Raw genomic sequence first — 22,262 nt, 5'->3', positions numbered from 1 at the left:
AAGCCTCTGCAGTTCTTGAACCCCTCTGCTGAGATGGCAAAGAGGGGGACAATTAATGCCAACTGTGATTACGGTTTTTGGTGGAACTTGTCCATTAGCACAACAATGGCATGTTACCAATAATAAATAAGAGGAGCTGGACTGAGAAACTCACTGCATTTTACACAGGTCACTGGCCCATTCAGCCAGAATGCAACTTATCTGTCTGCATTCAGCCAGAACAACTGATTTTCTGCATATCCAGTAGATTAAAAGCCAGGGCTGGCATTAGGGGTAGCAAGCAGGGCAACTGCCTGTGGCTCCGCACCACAGAGGGCCTCGCAAAGCTAAGGCTTTGGCTTCAGCACCATGCAGCTTGGGCTTTGGCTTTTTGATCTGAGTCCCAGTGAGTCTAACGTCAGCCCTGCTGTTTGGTTTATTTTGGCAGACCATCTGAAACCTACTTGTGGCCCGCCCCAGGAGGCCTCAGACCTCTGGTTGAGAACCGCTCGGATTGGCTTTTAGCCAAGATGGCCAGGGATACAACCCCATGCATAGGCACCAATATTCCCCAGCGCCGGTGGGTGCTCGCGCCCCCCCCCGCCTCTGGCCCCGCCCCGACTCCACCCTTTTCCCACCCCCATTCCAACCCCTTCCCCAAAGTCCCCGCCCCAATTCCGCCCCCTCCCTGCCCCTATTGGACCCCTTCCCCAAATCCCCACCCCGGCTCTTCCCCGCGACACGCTCAGGGGAGGAGGTGGAGCAGAGGCGGAGGTGAGCTGGGCGGGTGGCTGCTGGGGGGTTCTGACCCCCCCCCCCCAATTTTTTCCTGTGGGTGCTCCAGCCCCAGAGCACCCACAGAGTCGGCGCCTATGACCCCATGCGCTGAGTGTCTTAAGCTTCTTACTGCAAAAAGCTGGGATTGGACAACAGGGGATGGATCATTCAGTTGCCCAATTCTGTTCATTCTCTCTGAAGCATCTGGCACCGGCCACTCTTGGAAGCCAGGACCCTGGACTAGATGAACCATTGGTATGACCCAATCTGGCCCTTCTTATGCGTATTAACATACTGCATATTATCAGCCTTGTGGCGAGTACCAGCATGTATGTGAGGAATGTATTTATAAATCAGACACACACATTGAAGTCCTTCATGTGGAGATGGATCTATCATTCTTAACCCAAGGAGCTCCAGTCACCTTTTCAAAAAAGCCTACCAGAGAAATGTTTCCTCTTTTCCCTGAAATATAAATTTCCTGACAAACACTGAGGAGCAAGACTTGATAACATTCAATCTAGAACCAGTGACAGATTTACAGTTGTAGAAGGTCTCTGCAGGGCTAAATAAAGGAATTTATACCATTGCTATACAAAGATTTCCATTTTGCCAGTGGGAACCAGCATTTGATTCAAGCCATGGAAGATCCTAAAATGTCAGATGTTAAAAATTACATTATTTTTGAAAAAGCTCTTTTAGGTAATATTAAATCTTTCTAACATTTATTCATTATAATTTCTCTCTCTTAAAAAGTCTGCACAGTGGGACTCATGATAACTACAGGAGCCTGGCTTTACAGGCAGAGAGAGATAATAAAACAGTACCAATAAACATTTTAAAACTTTGTAAAACATTTTTTCTGTAACATATATGGCATATGCACAATTCACAATGGCTGTAGTGTGGTATAAAAGATGTATTGGTACTCATCTAGGATGATCTGCATAATTTGCCTGTAGTTTTGCCACTCTCAACTCATGTTCATGTAACAGTTACAGCACACCTCCATTACCAATAAATAGATACAGAATACATGAACACAAACAGCTAACACATCCCATCCCATCTCCTAGAACTGGAAGGGACCTTGAAAGGTCATTGAGTCCAGCCCCCTGCCTTCACTAGCAGGAACAAGTACTGATTTTGCCCCAGATCCCCAAGTGGCCCCCTCAAGGATTGAACTCACAACCCTGGGTTTAGCAGGCCAATGCTGGAGTGGACAAAAGTTTTTATCAGCATGAGTTTGGGATGACTTGCATAATTTGAGTGGCAAGCCATCAGTAGCTGCTCCAATGCTGCTAAAACTAGGGGCACGTCTTCACTACCCGCCGAATTGGCGGGTAGCAATCGATCTATTGGGGATCGACTTATCGCGTCTAGTGAAGAGGCGATAAAATCGATCCCTGATGGCTCGTCCGTCGACTCCGGAAATCCACCGCGGCAAGAGGCGGAAGCGGAGTTGACGGCAGTGCGGCAGCGGTCAACTCGCTGCCATCCTCACAGCCAGGTAAGTCGACCTAAAATACGCCACTTCAGCTACGCTATTCATGTAGCTGAAGTTGCGTATCTTAGATCGACCCTCGACCCCCCCCCCCCCGTAGCGTAGACCTAGCCTAGAACTCATAATTCATTGCTGGTGCTACTCCACCATCAGCAATGGTGGAAGTTCTAGGGTACACAGGTCTCAGGAGTTTTGGTCACTGTATCTCATAATCTTCCAGAGTATGCCTTCCTCAGTGTCTATTTTAGACATTTTCTCTTGTTCAGATCCACTGTATTTATACAGTGCATGTGTTTCTATATATGTGGGCTTTGAGAAAGAAAATGCAGGGAGGAGCAAGAGACTGAAGCTGGCCCAGCTGCTGCAGAAAGCAGTTCAAATAGGTAGTGTTGAACTGGGATGAGGTGTTGAAATGAGGCCCAGCTGGGACCACCTCTTCCCCCTAGCACCTCCCAGACCCAGACCTATGCAGAGGACAACCCCGTCCCCTCACAAGGACCCATAAAGTCTTCCCTCTCCTCCCCAGCCATGTGAACTTTGAGAAAAAAACTGCAGGGAAGAGTCAGCAAGAGACATAAGTCAGTCCAGGAGCTGCAGAGAGCAGTTCAAGCAGGAGCCAAGGACACGGCAGTTTTCACTCCGAACATTCCTTCTCCTGTGCTGATTGGCTGTTCCTCCAACACCTCCCACCATCACTCTTCCTGTCTAGCTAAGACACTTAACATAACCCAATTGAAAGGATTTAAATAACAAAATCGCAAAACTAACATTACCTTTGCCACCGCCGCATTGCTCACTCTGTTTTTGCATTCTATCCCTTTCCCATACCCTGCGTCTGTCTGGTCTATTTAGACTGCAAGCTCTTCAGGTTAGGGATTGTCTCTTATTCTACATTTGTACATTGCATTTACATTTGCAAAATGGGGCCCTGTTTTCCACTGGCTCCTACACACTGCCATAATAAACATGATAAATAAAATAATACATGCATGTATATATTTCACACATACAAAGCTTTAGCACTGGTGAAAGGTGGTGGAAGGATGAATGCAGTGTGTTAAAGGGGATGAATCCTCAGGGTACTGGCTTGGACATGGCAGATTCTACCCCAACTTGCAAACTCTTTCTTTAAGTAACCATGCCATAAGTCTCAAATCACCTGTGGAGTTGTAGGTTCCAGGTCCTTAATCAGGTTATAAGCCTCCTGCACATCATCTGAAATACCAGAAGTTACATGCATGACAAACCACAGTGAATTGTATTCAGACAGACCACTCATCCTCCACAACATTCCTTTACCCAGTCACAGATAGATAAAGCATTTGAAGGGGAGGAGTAAGGGGACTATAAATCTGTGTAAATGTATACCTTGCTGGTGGTGGCTTTCTTGAGCCTGTATAACAAACATGGTTTGAGTAATAGCTTCTTTATTACTACATTTTCCCTAGTACAGAGATCACTTGGCCCGTTGTTCATAGTCCAGTGGATGAGTTCTCAATAGTACAAGGTCAAGATAATAAATCCTTCATACTCCTGTCTCCCCTAACATGTTTATTCCTCCCTCAGGGCAAGACTGGGTTAGCTGCTTCTGAATACAGACTTTACGGTTTCATTATTAATACCTCAACATTTGGCAAATTAATGTATCTGACCCTAATTCTTCCATGTAAAAAGCACTGTTAGTGCAAAAGTTAAAGAATTTTACTCACACAAAAAAGTTATATACTAAAAAAAGTACATTCTAAAAAAAAAAAAGGATCCAGTTTTAGAACATCTTAACTCCACCCCCTTCACTTGTATATATTAGCGCGGGGCTTTTCTGTCACACAATTACCCAGCAAAGTTAATTCACACTAATAAACAGGAAATCCATTGCAAATTACCAGATGTTGATAATTAAGCAAATTTTTTTTTTTAAACTAAGGTACTATAGAATAGCATATTTTGTTCACGTATTTTGACAAGTACAGTTTAACTTTAATGATACTTCATTGTATAATACTTATACACCATTTACATCTTCAAAACACTACAAAATAAATCAAACCTCACATACTCATGAGGTACTTAGGTACATATGAGGCCAATAATTTTTTTTAAATACTTTGCTCTTAAATACCAAGTGTTATTGGTTCACTAGTACATGCATTTTAGTACAATTTGTAAAAGTAATGAAGTCTTAATATGAGATCTTACTGCAGATCTCTGGTATTAAATCTTTGATGAGAAATCAGGTGAAATTGCCATTTTTGTGAGAATTAAAGGGCTTGTGGATTAGCAAAATGATATTAATGAGGTTCTGTACAGTATGTGCCATAAGTGAGCTATATCCATTTATGGCAATAGGAAAAGAGGGCACATCTATGTACTAAAATTTGTGACAGCTCAAGTAATGAAGCTGAGTACCAATTGGATGTACAGTGTGGCAAATCCAGGACAAATGGCTACAAAAGTGGGGGGTAGTAATTAGTCCCAGGGGGTTAAAAAGCCTCTCCCAAACCACTGAGGAGAGAGAACCATGGGGAAATAAGGTTCAGCTGGAAAAGGGGTTACCAGGGAACCAATTAGGTTCAGCTGGCTCCAACTGTTTGAGACCTTTTTAAACCCTCTCCGGTGTGGAAAGGGGGTGGGAGAGAGTGAGAGAATCAGGGAAGCTACCAGTAAGCTAGGTGCAGCAAGGCTCTGAACCCTTCCAGCAAGGAAGGCTGCACTCTGTCCCCAGAAGGGAAGAAAAACAAGCACAAGGGACTGACTGAGGGAAGGAATAGCCAGACCCTGTACTACCTAGGAGGATTTGCTTTGCCCGAGCCTGTGTCTCCAAGGCTAAAAAGGACTGAGCCTGCTGAGGAGAAGAAGGTACTTTGCCATAGCAGATACAGATACAGTCTAGGATGCCCGTGAGTAGCAAGCAGAAAACTCATTTGAGACAAGTCCTCTGACAAAGGGATTAAATTTCAATAACCTTATTGGCATGGCATAAATATGTTGCTAAAAATCAGCAAGCACATCAAGCTTCAGAATCAATATAATTAAGCTACAGAAGGTCCATAGAGCTTTTTCTTTTAATACTTTTATAGCCACTCAAATGCCTTGATGCACTTATTGGTATGTAAGGTTTTTTAGGGTGTGGTTTATTTCTGCTCCTTAGGTCAGAAGTCTAAAGTTTTTTTGATTATTTTGAGTTTTGTGGGGTTATCACAGTTTTATTTCTTTCATCTAAAAAGAACCAACTTGACCAAGGCTATGGCACTTGTAGCGCTTCAGTGTAGGACACTTACTACAGCAAGAGGATGGGTTCTCCATCCCTGTAATTAATTCACCTCCCCAAGAGGTTGTAACTAGGTTGATGGAAGAATTCTTCCATTGATTTAGCACTGCCTACACTAGTTAGGTTGGCTTAACTACATTGCTATGGGGGGTAGATTTTTTACACCTGAGAGACAGCTATGCGGATATAACTTTTCATTGTAGACCAGCCCCAACTCTAGACAACTAGGTGACAAAGTGGTAAAGGTTACTAGCTGAAGCAGTCAACATTACTGCAACCTCCTTTGAAATACAATAAAACAGAATGTGTGGGACTAAACCATAAAGACAAAGGAGAGAACATCTACTGCAGGGGTCGGCAACGTTCGGCACGCGGCTCGCCAGGGTAAGCACCCTAGTGGGCTGGGCCAGTTTATTTACCTGCTGACGCGACAGGTTCGGCCGATCGCGGCCCCCACTGGCCGCGGTTCGCCGTCCCGGGCCAATGGGTGCGGCAAGAAGCGGCGCAGGCGAGCGATGTGCTGGCCGCGGCTTCCCGCCGCCCCCATTGGCCCGGGACGGCGAACCGCGGCCAGTGGGGGCCGCGATCGGCCGAACCTGTCGCGTCAGCAGGTAAATAAACTGGCCCAGCCCACTAGGGTGCTTACCCTGGCGAGCCGCGTGCCAAACGTTGCCAACCCCTGATCTACTGCTTTTAAGTACACTGCTCTAAATAACTAGTCATGCAGAGATGATGAAATACCATGAATAAGGAAGTCAATGAGTGGAAAAGTGATCAACATATCCCATTACACAGGTTCCTGCAGTTAACACCAAATCATCAATCAATCCACTTCTCAATGGAGAAATACAGTGGTGATGAGCATGAGGGGAGAGGGAGGCATTGTAACCAATAAAAAATACAACATGAATCCAAAGCAAAGACAGAAATGACTTGGAAACACAAGAAACTCTTGCTGTTCACGGAATCTACCTACATTTTTCAACAGTTGGCAAATGTGTGTAGAATGGATTGTCTTGTTTGCAGACTGCAGCCTTGTTTCTGGTCCTTTTTTTTTTTTTTTTTTTTTTTTTTTTTTTAACAGCCTGTCTGTGCCACATTTACAGAAATAATTTGCATTGCCTGGGTGGCAATCTTGTGTACATTTTTAGCATTTTAGCAGGCTTAAGGGGAAGTGTTTCACTAGTGTAAAAAAAAAAAGTCTCTGATCTTCTGCTGAAGTGGATTTGTTCAGCCCTTTGCAAATAGACTTCCTTCAGAAATCAAGAAAGTATGTAAGGCATTAGCTTATTTACCACAGATGAAATAGTGCAAAGAATGCTGTGGCCCATTTGAAGAAGGCTAGTTGTGAGATGATGAACAGATGTCACAGAAAAAGAGAAGTTTTTAATCCCTGCATCTAAGAGAGAGACAGAGGGAGATTTCATTACCTTGCCGGAGATAGTAAATCACCAGGTTCAATCTGGCTTCAGGAATAACATCAACCAGGGGTGGCAGAACCTGCAGAGCCCCTTCCCCACCTCGGAATACAACCTGCAGAAAAGAAAGCACCCATCTTGTTAGTCCTATAGAGTGTTCCAGTCTGTGATCTCATAATCATCCTTGAAATTTCCACAGTAATGACCTGTTATAGTCAATGGATTCAGCATTAGCTGGACCCCTAGTTTATTAATAATTATAAACCTCTCACATTTTACAAAAATACTTAACCCATCAGTAAATAGTAATTATTCCTGGAGCAGAACACATCAGCTATTCAACAGTTCAATGCAACAACACAACAGTGTCGAACAAGTTAGGCAGAATATGAACTAAACTGAAACTGCAAGGGGAAAATTACAATTCACTTTAATTATAATTATACCAAAATATTAGGGCTAATAATCCTAGACATGTGAAAAGTGTCACGTGATCTTTAAATGACCAAAAATAGTCAGGTCTTCAGTTTCACATGACAATTCCCTCCTCCCACAACACCATATGGGACATTGGTTCAGGTGTGACTTGGGAAGGAAGCTTATCACCTGCTGAATCATTGGTAAAAGGTTCAAAACATAATTCCACCACTGAAATCAGAAAACAGCTTTAACTCTTGAATGCATAATATGTTAGAAAAAAATTATGGATAAGCTTGTTGTGACTTGGTTTGTGGTTCAGCCAATGTGCCATTTGAATAGGGTTGCCAATTTTAGTTGGACATATTCCTGGAGGTTTCATCACATGACATAATCTTTAATTAAAGATTCATCTTTAATTCCTGGAAACTCCAGGACAATATTGGAGGGTTGGCAACCTACATTTGGATAAGTTTGTCAATCATAATGCAGCTTACTGAACAAAAAGAAGAGGGCCCCAAGTCTAGCAAGGGGTGTGCTTTGGTGGCTCCTACGATGGGAAAGGACAGCTCTGAGAAATTTCCAGCTCCAACAGGATTTTCAGGGTACTACAGTTAGTAGATCTGCAATTTCATATTTGAGTTTCTTCAGAACTCCTGGGTGAATACCATCTGGTCCTGGTGACTTGTTACTGTTTAATTTATCAGTTTGTTCCAAAACCTCCTCTATTGATACCTCAGTCTGGGACAGTGCCTCATATCTGTCAGATGGAATGGAAATCTCCCTCTCATCCTCTGCAGTGAAGACTGATACAAATTCATTTAGCTGCTCTGCAACTTTGTCTTCCTTGAGTGCTTCATTAACACCTCGATCATCCAGTGGCCCCTCTGATTATCTGGCAGGATTACTACTTCTGATGTACTTAAAATTTATTTTGCTGTTAGTTCGTGTGTCTGTTGCTAGTTGCTCTTCAAATTCTTTTGGGGCTGCCTAATTATACATACTTTTACACTTGGCCGGGTTTTTGCTCCTTTCGATTTTCCTCAGTAGGATTTGACTTCCAATTTTTAAACTGATGCCTTTTTGGCTCTAACCATGGTGGCATTTTTGGGGGCGTCTTTTTTTTAATTTGGGGTACACATTTAATTTGAGCCTTTATTATGGTATTTTTAAAAAGTTTCCATGCAGCTTGCAGGTATTTCTCTCCTGTGACTGTACAATGCTGGACTGAGCTGTCAGGAAGTGTGCAGGATGCCAACTGGTGACACACTACCTGGACAGTTTTCAGGCACGGCTATAACAGGCAAGTGTGAGGGGTTGCTTCGGGTTTTTCAATAGCTGAGGGGTAAAATGGGTTCCCCTACCGCTTGAGGCCAACCTGCAAGTCATCTTGCATGCAGTGGGAGGGATAGCTTTTGGTTTCTATTTCAGGGAGCATTGGTATGCCCGAGAGTGGCCCCAGGAGTGGAGGGAGTCTGGAATTTTGAAAGACATCAGTCACATTCCTGGTGTTCTTCCCAATTTTGGTGGCAGTCACCATCTGGGATGGGGAGTTCAAGGACAAGAGGATCAGGTTTTGGTGCAACAATCTAGCGGCTGTTCATGTGGTGAACTCTCAGTCCACTAAATCGGCCAGGGTAATGAGTTGATGAGGTCTTTCATTCTCCATTGCCTTGAATGCTGTACTTATTTCACTGCCAAGCACATACCTGGGCTTAACAATGATATAGCGGACACTCTTTCTTGATTGCATGTTGACCAATTCTGAACACTAGCACTGGAGGCCATGGTGGTGCCCAACCTAATGCTGGCAGCCCTACGGAATCTTGCACTGTGCACCTTTTTGGCTTACATGACAGCGTTTGAGGAGTTTCAGGCATTCAAGGAGGTTGTGGGTCTTCCCAGGGCCTGGCCTATACTAGAACCATAAATTTGGCAGTTTATGGTCTTGCTATATAGGTGGGGCCTTGCATCACTGGCTACAGCTAACCAGTTAGCTGGGGTGTCCTTTTGCTGCAAGTCTGTAGGTCATCTGGACCCCATCAGGGATTCATGGCCTGTAGGATGCTGGAGGGTTGGGCCTAGGCTGCTGGGACACAGAACAATGTTAGTGAGCCAGTGACCTTGCAGGTCTTTAGACAATTAGTCAAGATTCTTCCTCAGATCTGCCATTTGGGTTGGGGGTGAAGCTATACTCTTCAAGGCAGCCTTTCTTTGGGGCCTTTTGGGTGAGTGAGCTGGTCCCATCAGTGAAGGGTGACTCTTCAGTGCTGGATATCAAACTACAGAATGTACAATGGGAAGCTGACTCTCTACAGCTCAAGGTCCGCAGGTCAAAAACCAATCAAAGAGGGGTCAGCGAGGCTGTTGCTCTGCACCACTCTGGTGAGATGGATCCATGTCTGGTACAGGCATTGCAGGCATATGTGACTCAACAGCCACCTGGTGAGGGTTCCCTGCTCCTGCATGGGGAATGTTCCTTCCTAACCAAATTCCAGTTTGTGGGAGTGTTTAGGAAGGGGCTGTCATTCTTGAGCTTGCCACCAAGAGAATATGGCTGCCACTCGTTCTGTATGGGGGCACACAGTGGCTACCCAGTTAGATCTGTGCGCATTAGAAGTCCAGGCTAAAGGACGCTGGCGATCTACAATCTTACATGCAGCTGCCTGAGGGGAAGCCAACATCGGGAATGGGCTGTAAGTGCCACAGGTTTTAACCATGTCTGCTTCCTTCCCCATGCTGATCACACAAAATGATCACACAGCACACACACAGCTGAGAATATGGATTGAGGGCATGGTATTGTGCACTGGGCTTATAAGAGAGCATGTAATTCGGGCAAGAAGTTCGCAGCTGGACCTCAGGCGGGACATGACCTGGGACCAACTCATGTCCCTCTTGCATGGGCTGGCGCACCGAAAGGACACACTGGACATCATCATTATCCATTTAGGGGAGAACGACCTTAGAACGTGCCCTGGCCGCAAACTGATTTTGAAGGCTAAGTGGGATATTGGACTGCTGGCAAATATTTCTTGGCATGGGGACAGTATCGCTAGAGATATTGGACTGCAGGGTTTGGTGGACTGCAGCATACCCACAAAAGGTGGATAGGGCCTGAAGGAAGGTCAGCTGGAAAATAGCAACATGGCTGGGGTCCAGAGGTGCTTCAGTTATCAGACATGGCCACATAGCCCAGAGTGCAGCTGAGCTTTATTGAGGATGGAGTGCACCTCTCTGATACAGGTGCCAATTTGTTTCTGGATGATCTTGGTATTGGGTTGGCCAAACTTCTAGGTAGTGGGCTTGAGGCGGCCAAACTAAGGCAGGCACCTCCTTGTGGCAGGTACCGGGTACAGGAACTTGCTGATTTAGGCTCCAGATACAAAAAGGTAACATAGTTGGCATCCTGAGGGCATCATGTTTAACCCCTAGGGGAAAATGAGAACCAGGGGTCAGGACATTATCCTGGGGAACCACCCCATCAATGCACTTGATGGTGGTGCTGGCAAAGGGGTCGAGGCCCCCTCTCGCATCAACCCCAGAAAGGAGGAGGGATGCGACCAGGCAATTGGAGACATGCACAGACCTTCCTAGTGTGATGACTGGCACCCCCTGAAGAGGGAGCCCCTAAGAATTGGCAAAGGGTCAATGGGGTGCAAGTGACCATGCTGGGCTGTCCTCCAATGCAAACTTTGGATGTAATTTGACTAATAAAGTTGTGGCCTGGTTAAAACCCATACCAGATGTCCTTGCCTTCTTCCATCCAATGAGCACGCCAAACTGAGCAACTCACCAACATCAAATAAAAGCAAACTACTACAACCAGTCATTCACCAGAGTAGCAATAAAATCACTGGAGTAGAATGTTGCCAGATGATCAGTATATCTCCTACTTCAAACACAAATATTTTTACTTTGCCTCAGTATCATGAGTTCCTAGTCATTAACTTTGCAAATAGAGACTATTATCTTGAGACATTTTAATTCCACTGACATTGTACCGTGGTTAGACAACATTGTTCAGGATCCTCACCCATTCTGATTTTTGCATTGAAGTCCTGATTTTGACAGGGCTGTTCAAGGAGGGTTGGGGATTTAACCAGTCCAAAAATAATTGGTCAAACAACATCAAAAATGGTCAAATATTTTAAACCACTGATTTATTAGAACGATAACAAAACGAGTAAGACTGTATGGTCTCCAACAGGCTTAGCCTTAGATAGATACGTAAAGACGGTTACTCACCGTTGTAACTGTTGTTCTTCGAGATGTGTTGCTCATATCCATTCCATTAGGGTGTGCGCGCGCCGCGTGCACGATCGTCGGAAGATTTTCTACCCTAGCAACACCGGCGGGTCGGCTGTGGAGCCCCCTAGAGTGGCGCCTTCATCGCGTGGTCGTCATAGCCGGTGCCGCCGGGGCACTGCGCACCGAGGTGCTAGGCGCCGGAGCCTGGCCCGTAGAAGGAGTGTCCGGGCTAAGTGCCGCCTCCATCAGGAGTTGCCTGAGCCGAAAGTCCCGCTCCTTCTTGGTCCTTGGTCTGAAGGCCTTACAGATCTTGCACTTATCTGTTTGGTGGGACTCTCCCAGGCACTTCAGACAGGAGTCGTGCGGGTCGCTCGTGGGCATAGGCTTAGCGCAGGAGGCGCACTGCTTGAAGCCGGGAGCGTTGGGCATGAGCCCGGGCCCGCGGCCGGGGGAGAAAGGGGGAGACGACCCCCTTAATCCCCTGGACTACTTAGAACAACTTTAAACTACTTAACTAATTTACTACAAACACTAGAACTATAACTATAACTATAACTGTGATACAACAAAATAAGCTAGGGAGAGTGGAGGACAGCTATGCCGCGCTCCACAGTTCCAACGACCGTCAGGGGCAGTAAGAAGGAACTGAGGGGGCGCCGGGTCGGCTGGGGTATATATTCAGCGCCATGAAGGCGCCACTCTAGGGGGCTCCACAGCCGACCCGCCGGTGTTGCTAGGGTAGAAAATCTTCCGACGATCGTGCACGCGGCGCGCGCACACCCTAATGGAATGGATATGAGCAAGCACTCGAAGAAGAATGCCTAATTACAAAAAAAAAAAGTACTTAACTGAGTTATTTTAACTCAAAAAAATGTGAAATACAATTAAATGAAGTTCGAAAGAAAGAAAGAAAGAATGGCACCATGAGGCAATCAAAAAGATAGGCTGCCATCTATATCAGGGCATTCTTGCTGGAATATATGACAAATATTTGATCATGAACAAATAATAGGCAGGCAATTGACTGGTTTGCCAAGCCTAATCCCAAGTATCTTGCAAGGACAGACTCACAGGACATTTAAAGCATCTTAACTTATCCTTGAGGATAAAGCAACATTTTTTCATGACATGGTAATAAGCCATGACAATGTAAAAAGACCAGAATGGTGTAATGCAACGACTTTGCCCCAGAAGACAAAGTATAAAGTGGGGGTAGGAATGCAGGTTCTAGTCTTGAACGTGGCACAGAGACAAGGAACGCATCAGAAAATGAAACTGATTAAATAAAAGTGGGAAGCGTATTGATCAGACTGCCTCCATCGTTTATATTATGAATTCACATAACCTCTTAACACCCCACCTCCTACTGCTTAATTCCCAATTTTCAATAGTGGTATATTAAGAAAAGCTCTGCAGACCAGAGTTTGAGATCCACAGCTTAGATGAATCCATTACTCACCAGATTGTGCTTAATGAGCTCCTTAGCAAACTCAAAAGATGACGAGGCATTGTCCATCAGGCTCTTGAGTTCTGCCTGAAATTAAATATTATACCTATAAAAAGTTTATCAAAAATATTCCTTCCCAAGTGCAGATCCACACCACATCTGAAACTGATAGGAAGGCAACTCCAGCTGTGATAAGCTGGGTTGGTGGAGGAAAACAAACAACCCCCCACTTCATTGTGATGACTGTTGCAAATGGATAATTCATACAAATGTAAAGCAAAACTTGCATTGAGAAAATGGAAAGGCCAGCATGCGAACAGAAAACCTAAGTGCCCAACAATGTGAGGACTATGGATAGGCGATATCCTTTGGGGGAGAATACTGACATGATAAAATGCCATTTGTCAATAACTGTGATTAAGTATAAGGCAGATAACACAACAGGAAAAAGAAACTTGCATGGGACTTCAAATGAGACTGACAAGCCAGAAGGGCTTTCCAATAGATACCTCAGCAGCCTTGCCATTGTAAAGACGGAAGTGGTTACAAGCCTTGAGGTTAAGAGCTATGGTGCTGTCAGGAACTTGCTGAAGGTAAACAGCCAGCACCTCTTGTGACACATCATAGTAATCCAGTTTGTAGTAACATAAAGCCACATATACGTTGAGAGCCAGGTATTCCCTGAAGGGCAAAAGAGGAAGTGTTCACAGAAGCATTCATCTCCTGACAGAAAATTGTGCTGAAAAGGAATATTAAAGTCTGTTATGACTTTCCCTCACCTTCCCATGTACCCTTTACAAATACAACAAATATTGAGTTCCTGAGAAAAGCCTTATATGTGACTTTCTGGATTCAGCTTCTCCTACAGACAAGCACAAAACTATTCAGGGTTGCGTCCGCAGGGATGCCAACTGCATTTGTCCCACAGGAGGAAGTAATTGTATTGTGACATTTGCATATATGAAGACATTCTCTGTCATGCACAGACACCATGATTCAACATGTATTGAGTCAATGTTACAACACATCATCCCAACATCATGAGGGTGAAACAGCTAGTTTCTTCCAAGCACTCGTGCATACAAGAATGACCTGTGAAATTTGGGGCTTGTTATTTTGGGAATTGTTGATAACCCCATGTGAAGGAATGTAAGAGAGAACGCAATCATTTTATTTGGACTGATTAACTAAGGTTCATCCACATAATGTATACAAGGCAATTTGACTGTTTTCCTTTGCCAAGTATATTGTATGCATACAAAACTTCAAAAAGATTTCTTTAATGTTAGAATTTACTTTTATGTCATGTATAATTAACCTGTGAAACTCACTACTGCACGGTATCAAGCCAAAAAGGACTAGACATTTACAGGAATAAGAAAAACATTTGCAGTAACAACAATTTGTAGGATAACTGTTACAAAGGTTACTGTATGCAGTGTTGTGGTAGCCGTGTCAGTTCTAGTATATCAGAAAGACAAGGTGGGTAAGGTAATATCTTTTACTGGACCGACTTCTGTTGGTCTGACCTGAAGAACTGTGTAAGCTCAAAAGCTTGTGTCTCACACCAACAAAAGCTGGTCCAATAAAAGATATTACCTCACCCACCTTGTCTCACAAAGGTTATTGATCTTTATGTTTCAGGGCATAAGCTAATCATAGCCTAGGGACTGTCAGGCTGAAATTTCCTCCCAAAGCACAGAATTACACAATGATATAAGCATTATGGAGGTATTTCAGCTTTCTCTGAAGCATTCAGCATTACACACTTGCAGAGGCAAAAGCCCATTGACCTGTTCCAGAATAGCAGTTTATACATTGTCAAGCCTTCCTTTGACTCTGGACCCTGCTTCCCAGGCCAGCGGCATCTAGAGAATATTACGCAGGCAGCACACTAAAAACTGTCTGTGAAGATGTGGTTGGGGGAAAACACATGCCTTGTGCTGCTCAACAGCAACATCTCCAAAGGTTTGGTTCCTTATCCACTTCCTGGCTGAGGTTGGTGGCTATAATTTGGAATCCAGGGACAGAGGTAATAACAGGATAAATGGGAATGGAAAGAATCCTCAGAGCTCAAAAAGGACACAGAGGATCCCTTGAATAAAAACAACAAGACTGAGGATTTCTTATGAAGGTTGAGGTGGAAGAGAGTTCAGTAACTAAAAATCAGGGCCAGGCAGGCAATGAGCCAAACAAAACAAAACTAAAGCGACAGGTACATGCTTTGTATTGTGCGTAAGACACACTCAGAACATTTTCTGCTCTGCTTGTAATTCTGTAACATTTCATAAGAAACAGGAGAGGGGGTCCCAGGATGGGTCACAGAACAAAGCAGGTTAAAAATAGGGGATTGGGATGGACACATTCCCCTTGTGCCTTATTGGTGTAACAGTTCTGATTCCAGTGACAAAATGGAGATGGCTGCATTGTCCCCTTCTCACAGAGGGAAAGACACAAAAGTGTCGATACCACCACAAATAAGTTTCCAGAAGCCAAGCAACTACATGGAATGAAAACACAAATTCGTCAGAGATACTGCAGTGAGGCTGAGAATGGAGGGGAGGAGAAAAAGAGAGACACCAACCGGTTATCAAGCAATATGCGTTTGTAGATATCAATAGCCTCTTGATAGTGGGACCGCATATAGTGGATAGATGCCAGACTGAGCTGATCTTCTGTGATGTCCTGCAAATTCTGGTGGAAACTCATCAATTTCTTTTCATCGCTGAACTAAAGAGAAAGAGACAGACAACCTCCAAAAGAGTTCAGCAAGGAAAACAAGAGCAATTAGTCATATTAATCAGGAAGGGCATACAACAATACTAAGTGAGATTGAACTGCAGCAGAGAAGATTCAGATTAGACATTAGGAGTTGCTTTCTAACTTTAAGACTTGTTTAGCCAATGGAAAATCTGTTCAGGGAAGACATAGAAAGCCATCATTGGAAATAACTGAGCCTAAACACACAACTGTAAGTCTGATTCAGACATACTTAAATCTGATAGGCCACGATGTAGGGGGTAACAGCAGGGAGATGGACTAGATACTCCATACTCAAAATAAATCTGTAATATAAAATTTTACTACTATAAATTGAGCTAAGATTTGTTGGTTTTGGATCCAAAGCTTAGTTCTCAGGAACTAAGTTCCCATCCCTCTCCACCAAAAACAAAACAAAAAAACCCACAACTCTTGCTGAGCAAAAGGCTATTGCAAAGACAATTCCCACAATACCATTTTGTAGCACTGACTAGTTCTCTCTTTCCCCAGACCTCACATCTCCAATTTCTGTGATTCCATACAGTGTAATGTAATAGTTTCCATTTAAAAGAATTGTTGCATTTTACATAACAAATGCGCAAATGTAAAATGGACAGAGCATGGTTAACAAACAATTTTGCAATTGCATCAAAATTATAAAGTGGCCAAGAATGTCCATTTAATCGGACCATTCAAGTCACTTACAATTCTGATGCTTCCCCTTCTTATATACGTTGCTGCTAGCAATGGTAATTATGAACCCGCTCTATTGCTATTATTGCTGGTTTTTAAATTAGGGTGGTTTTTTTTTTAAATTGATAGGTCTCCCACATTTAAAATATCTAGCTGCTCATCTTTGCTTCATATCTCTTTCCCTCTTGCTTGAGCTGGTCATGCAATAACACTTCAGCACAGCCAACAGTGCTCAAAAACAGTAATTTTATATCTTCATAGCATGGGCGCCAGGTTTATATAATTTTTGGTGGTGCCCAAAATGGGTCCCAGCCCCGGCCCACCCTGCTCTGCCCTGCCAGCTCCCTGCGTCGCTCGGGGAAGGGAGCGAAAGCCAGAAAGATGCGGGCAGGGACTTGGGGGAAGGGATGGAGTGGGGAGGGGCGTGGGCGGAGCAGGGGTGGGAAGAGGCGTGGTGGGGCAGAGCGGAGCAGAATGGGGCGGGCTGGGGCCAGGTCACTTGCTGCTGCCAGCACCAGGCCCCCCACTAACCCCTCAGGCCACCCTGGACCCCGCGTCTCCCCAAAACGCAGGACCCGGGGTCGTTGCCTCAATCCAGCTTATGGACGGGATGGCTCTGAAAATATAAGCCCAAACATTGGTGGAGCTGGGCCCACCTTCTTGAATATTGGTGGAGCACGCGCACCACGGGCCCATATAACTCGCCACCTATGCTTCATAGTATCTTTCATTCCAAAGCCTCCTAAAGTACAGTAGAACCTCAGAGTTATGAACAGCAGAGTTACGAACTGACCGGTTAACCACACCCCTCATTTGGAACCCGAAGTACGCAAGCAGGCAGCAGCAGAGACAAGAAAAGACAAGACTAGAAAATACAGTATAATGTTAAATGTAAACTACTAACAAAATAAAGGGAAAGTTTAAAAAGATAAGGAAACTGTTTCTGTGTTTGTTTCTTTTACATTAAGATGGTTAAAAGCAGCATTTTTCTTCTGCATAATAAAGTTTCAAAGCTGTATTAAGTCAATGTTCAGTCATAAACTTTTGAAAGAACAACCATAACGTTTTGTTCAGAGTTACAAACATTTCAGAGTTACAACCAACCTCCATTCCCAAGGTGTTTGTAACTCTGAGAATCTACTGTACTTTGCAGACTATATTCATAGTGATTGTTCAACCACCATTGTAGCGTAGACACCTCTGGGTGTTAGTCAATTTGTGCCAGTGTCACTACACAACAGATTTTAGGCAAGGAAATGAAGAATTATGTTCTCAAATAAACCAGCAGAGAGACTTAGGTAGACAGAATGCAACCATCCAAATTAGAATTTGGCTGGGACAACAGTGTTAACAGGAGTTTTTGCAGAAAGTGCCAGTATCTGGGTTTTCTCTCTCACTCAAAACACAGCTTCTCTAGAAGTAGTGCCCTTTTGCTGCATGTTGGGACATGGCACAAAAATGAGTCAGAGGGAATTTAATGCACTACCTACTGATGCCCAAACACCTAATGAGGACCCAATCCAGCAAAGCACTTAAGCAAATTCTGAACTTTAAGCATATTCATATACTTAAAGTTAAGCATATGCTTACCCGCTTTGCTAGATTTGGAGCTTGAATAACAAATACCACTTCTTGCAGCACTTGGGATTTCTGTGACCTTGCTTAGGTTATAAAGTCTCACAAAAATCACAGCGACTTCATAATACATACATAATAAAGACTTTTGTTGGGAAGTGGAGGGCTTAAAATAGTAGCATTTTATCTGTTCTTTTGTCAAGTTTAAAAGGCCACTGTGAAAGACAATCCAATTTTATCAATACATTTACTCTGAAAAAAGCACATCTTGGTGTGGTTGTTTTCTTAACCTTTGATGTTTTTAAATTGACAGAGCCACTTATTCACAAGTGGTTCATGCCATGGAGATAAAAGTTCCCTTGTTAGTAATAAACTGTGATCTATTTATAGAACAAAAGCAATCCAATTTGCAGGGTAGAAGTGAAGGAGCTCTCATGAGTGGGCTAGGATAAGACAGACCAACACCTCTAAAATCTGTTTAATTATTCTTGAACATACCAAGATGCAACAAAGTGAAGGTTGTGCCTTAATCATTGTTGAAATGAAATGAAATCTCCCTGCTATAAACAAGATTGTGTTTTGGGGGAACTGAATAGCTCAGGAGATTTTTATATCTTTTACCAGCCTTTTTACTTAAAATTAGGGCTGTCAAGCGATTAAAAAAATTAATCACAATTAATCACAATTAATTGCGCTGTTAAACAATAAGAGAATACCATTTATTTAAATTTTTTGGATGTTTTCTACATTTTCAAATATATTGATTTCAATTACAACATAGAATACAAAGTGTACAGTGCTCAATTTATATTTATTTTTGATTGCAAATATTTGCATTGTAAAAAAAAAGAAAATTGTATTTTTCAATTCACCTTATACAAGTTCTGTAGTGCAATCTCTTTAGCATGAAAGTTGAACTTACAAATAAAGAATTATGTACAAAAAATAACTGCATTCAAAAATAAAACAATGTAAAACTTTAGAGCCTACAAATCCACTCAGTCCTACTTCAGCCAATCACTCAGACAAACAAGTTTGCAGGAGATAATGTTGCCCGCTTCTTCTTTTTTACGTCACCTGAAAGCGAGAACAGCATTCGCATGCCAGTGTTGTAGCTGGCGTCGCAAGATATTTACATGCCAGATGCACTAAAGATTCATATGTCCTTTCATGCTTCAACCACCATTCCAGAGGACATGCGTCCATGCTGATAATGGCTTCTGCTTGATAACGATCCAAAGCAGAGCAGACCAACCGTCGCATGTTCATTTTCATCATGAGTCAGATGCCATCAGCAGAAGGTTGATTTTCTTTTTGGTGGTTTGTGTTCTGTAGTTTCCGCACCAAAGTGTTGCTCTTTTAAGACTTCTGAACTCATGTTCCACATCTCATCCCATTCAGATTTTGGACGGCACTTCAGATTCTTAAACCTTGGGTCGAGTGCTGTAGCTATTTTTAGAAATCTCACATTGGTACCTTCTTTGCATTTTGTCAAATCTGCTGTGAAAGTGTTCTTAAAATGAACAACGTGTGCTGGGTTATTATCCGAGATTGCTATAACATGAAATATATGGCAGAATGCGGGTAAAACAGAACAGGAGACATACAATTCTCCCCCAAGGAGTTCAGTCACAAATTTAATTAACACATTTTTTTTTTAACAAGAATCATCAGCATGGAAACATGTCCTCTGGAATGGTGGCTGAAGCATGATGGGGCATACAAATGTTTAGCATATCTGGCACATAAATACCTTGCAATGCAGCTACAAAAGGGCTATGCGAATGCCTGTTCTCAACTTTCTGGTGACATTGTAAATAAGAAGCAGGCAGCAATATCTCCCATAAATGTAAACAAATTTGTTTGTCCTAGCGATTGGCTGCACAAGAAGTATGGCTGAGTGGACTTGTAGGCTCTAAAGTTTTACACTGTTTTGTTTTTGAGTGCAGTTATGTAACAAAAAAACCAACTACATTTGTAAGTTGCACTTTCACGATAAAGAGATTGCACTACAGTACTTATATGAGGTGAATTGAAAAATACTATTTCTTTTGTTTATAATTTTTACAGTGCAAATATTTGTAAGAAAAAATAATATAAAGTGAGCACTATATACTTTGTATTCTGTGTTGTAACTGAAATCAATATATTTGAAAATGTAGAAAAATATCCAAAAATATTTAATACATTTCAACTGGTAATCTATTATTTAACAGTGCGATTAATTGTGATTAATTTTTTTAATCGTGAATAATTTTTTTTTAGTTAATCGCGTGAGTTAACTGCGAATAATCAACAGCCCTACTTAAAATGTTAGTTCCAAGTTGCGCCCCACCTAGGAAGAACTAGATGATCTTAGAAGAAAGGAAGTGGAAGTAGCTGCCTTTTATGTTAATGGTTCTAATCAGGTCCTAGGGTGGCAATGGCCAAAAAATACCCATCAGACTGTTTCTATTAGGCCTATGTGAAGTGAACTGGTGGGTCTCATTCTAGTTCCTAGCAGACTGGTGTCTTCTCTGAGCTCCCCTCTTACACCTACAGATGATTCTTCCATGTCAGATTAATGCAGTTGTGTTAGTGGTTGCGAAGGTTTGTTCTGCTGCTACCCATGATGTACCTATCCTGAGGATGCATTCTGGAAGGTTGTTAATCCAGCACCAATTACAGTTCAAAATTCAGAAAGAAACACGAAGTATGAGCAAAGAGCCATACATACCTTATGTGCTAGGTGAAAGAGCAGACGATTCTGGAGTCGACTTTTAGGTGCTGAAACGAAAATCCAACAGTACGTTTCAGAGCCCTGGTATTAACACAAGGAACATTTCTAATTCAAGTTTTTCCACACTGTTTGTAAGACCCCTCATATACACTACTAGCTTGCCCAAGCACACCTCACTGACCCACCCACCCCACATAGCCTATAGCTGAACTTCTTCGCAATTTCTCACAATCTTGACATTGTTTACGAGTCTTCCTGTATTTCTCATCTTCATCAGCTCTACAGCTCTTTTTAATTCTCTTCTGAACACACATTTTTCCCATGCCTTTGCCTCTTGTCTTCCTTAACTCCATGGTTTTATTACTTCTCTCTAAAACATTTAGTACATTTGATAGCATTTGTATGAAAGATGCTATACAAAGCACGCTGAGCACAATGCATCTCTAAAGAAATACAGGCAACCAATCCTTAATCAAGGCTTCAAGTACCATGTGCCACAATTGATGTAAATTATGTTGCAAGACCCTTAAAAATTAAACAGCAATATTCCTGGAACTATGAGGCAAGGCCTAGCACAGCAGAGAACCCAGGCACTACACCATCCTGCTACAACACTATCTATTTAGGCCTGCTAACACAAATCAGCTCTAACTTATATAAATTTAGATGGAATAAATGGGCCCCAGAGTGTCAAAGGTATTATAACCCAGTCACTGTCCAACATTAAAGAGTTTTAAACAAGTTTCAGGGTTTGGTATACAGAGACTTTGGACTGTTGAGTACCATGGCAAATACACCATTAAAATCATTTTAACCTTTTATTAAAGATACAGAAAAGGAAAAAACAGTTAAAGCATTTGAAATGTAAAATAGTAAATAAGGCTTTCTTTTTAACAACAGCCCTTGTTCCTTTAGCTGGAGAGAATTTTTAGAAGGGAAAACCCCCCATGACTGCCAGTCTCCTAGGGTATGTCTACACTACAAAATTAGGTCGAATTTATAGAAGCTGGTTTTATAGAAATCGGTTTTATACAGTCGATTGTGTGTGACCCCACATAAAATGCTCTAAGTGCATTAAGTCGGCGGACCGCATCCACAGTACTGAGGCTAGCGTCGACTTCCGGAGCATTGCACTATGGGTAGCTATCCCACAGTTCTCGCAGTCTCCGCCGCCCATTGGAATTCTGGGTTGAGATCCCAATGCCTGATGATGCAAAAACAGTGTCGTGGGGGGTCCTGGGTACATGTCGTCAGCCCCCCCGCACCCCGTCAGAGCAACAGCAGACAATCGATTCGTGCCTTTTTACCTGGGTTACCTGTGCAGACAACATACCAGGACAAGCATGGAGCCCACTCAGCTCAGCTCACCGTCACCATATGTCATCTGGGTGCCAACAGATGTGGTCCTGCATTGCTACACAGCAGCAGCTAATTGCCTTTTGGCAGTAGACGGT

The 22,262-nt window shown here is 43.1% G+C and overlaps 1 protein-coding gene across 7 annotated transcripts in view; it reads right to left on the bottom strand.

Annotated features, from left to right (window-relative positions):
* The window catches only part of IFT56 (intraflagellar transport 56), a 178,142-nt gene that overhangs the window by 29,273 nt on the left and 126,607 nt on the right, over positions 1–22,262 (bottom strand). For all 7 annotated transcript variants that reach the window (XM_065562499.1, XM_065562530.1, XM_024109851.3 and 4 more), the window contains 6 exons: positions 20,806–20,855; positions 15,646–15,791; positions 13,571–13,742; positions 13,074–13,148; positions 6,959–7,061; positions 3,420–3,475 (listed from right to left, as the gene is read on the bottom strand). In XM_065562499.1, the coding sequence (XP_065418571.1) occupies positions 3,420–3,475; positions 6,959–7,061; positions 13,074–13,148; positions 13,571–13,742; positions 15,646–15,791; positions 20,806–20,855 (602 nt within the window). The remainder of the gene's footprint in view (positions 1–3,419; positions 3,476–6,958; positions 7,062–13,073; positions 13,149–13,570; positions 13,743–15,645; positions 15,792–20,805; positions 20,856–22,262) is intronic.

The sequence above is a fragment of the Chrysemys picta genome, chromosome 1 (genome assembly GCF_011386835.1).
Source record: "Chrysemys picta bellii isolate R12L10 chromosome 1, ASM1138683v2, whole genome shotgun sequence".
Classification (NCBI taxonomy): Eukaryota; Metazoa; Chordata; order Testudines; family Emydidae; genus Chrysemys; species Chrysemys picta.
This window is presented reverse-complemented; position numbering and strand designations above follow the sequence as displayed.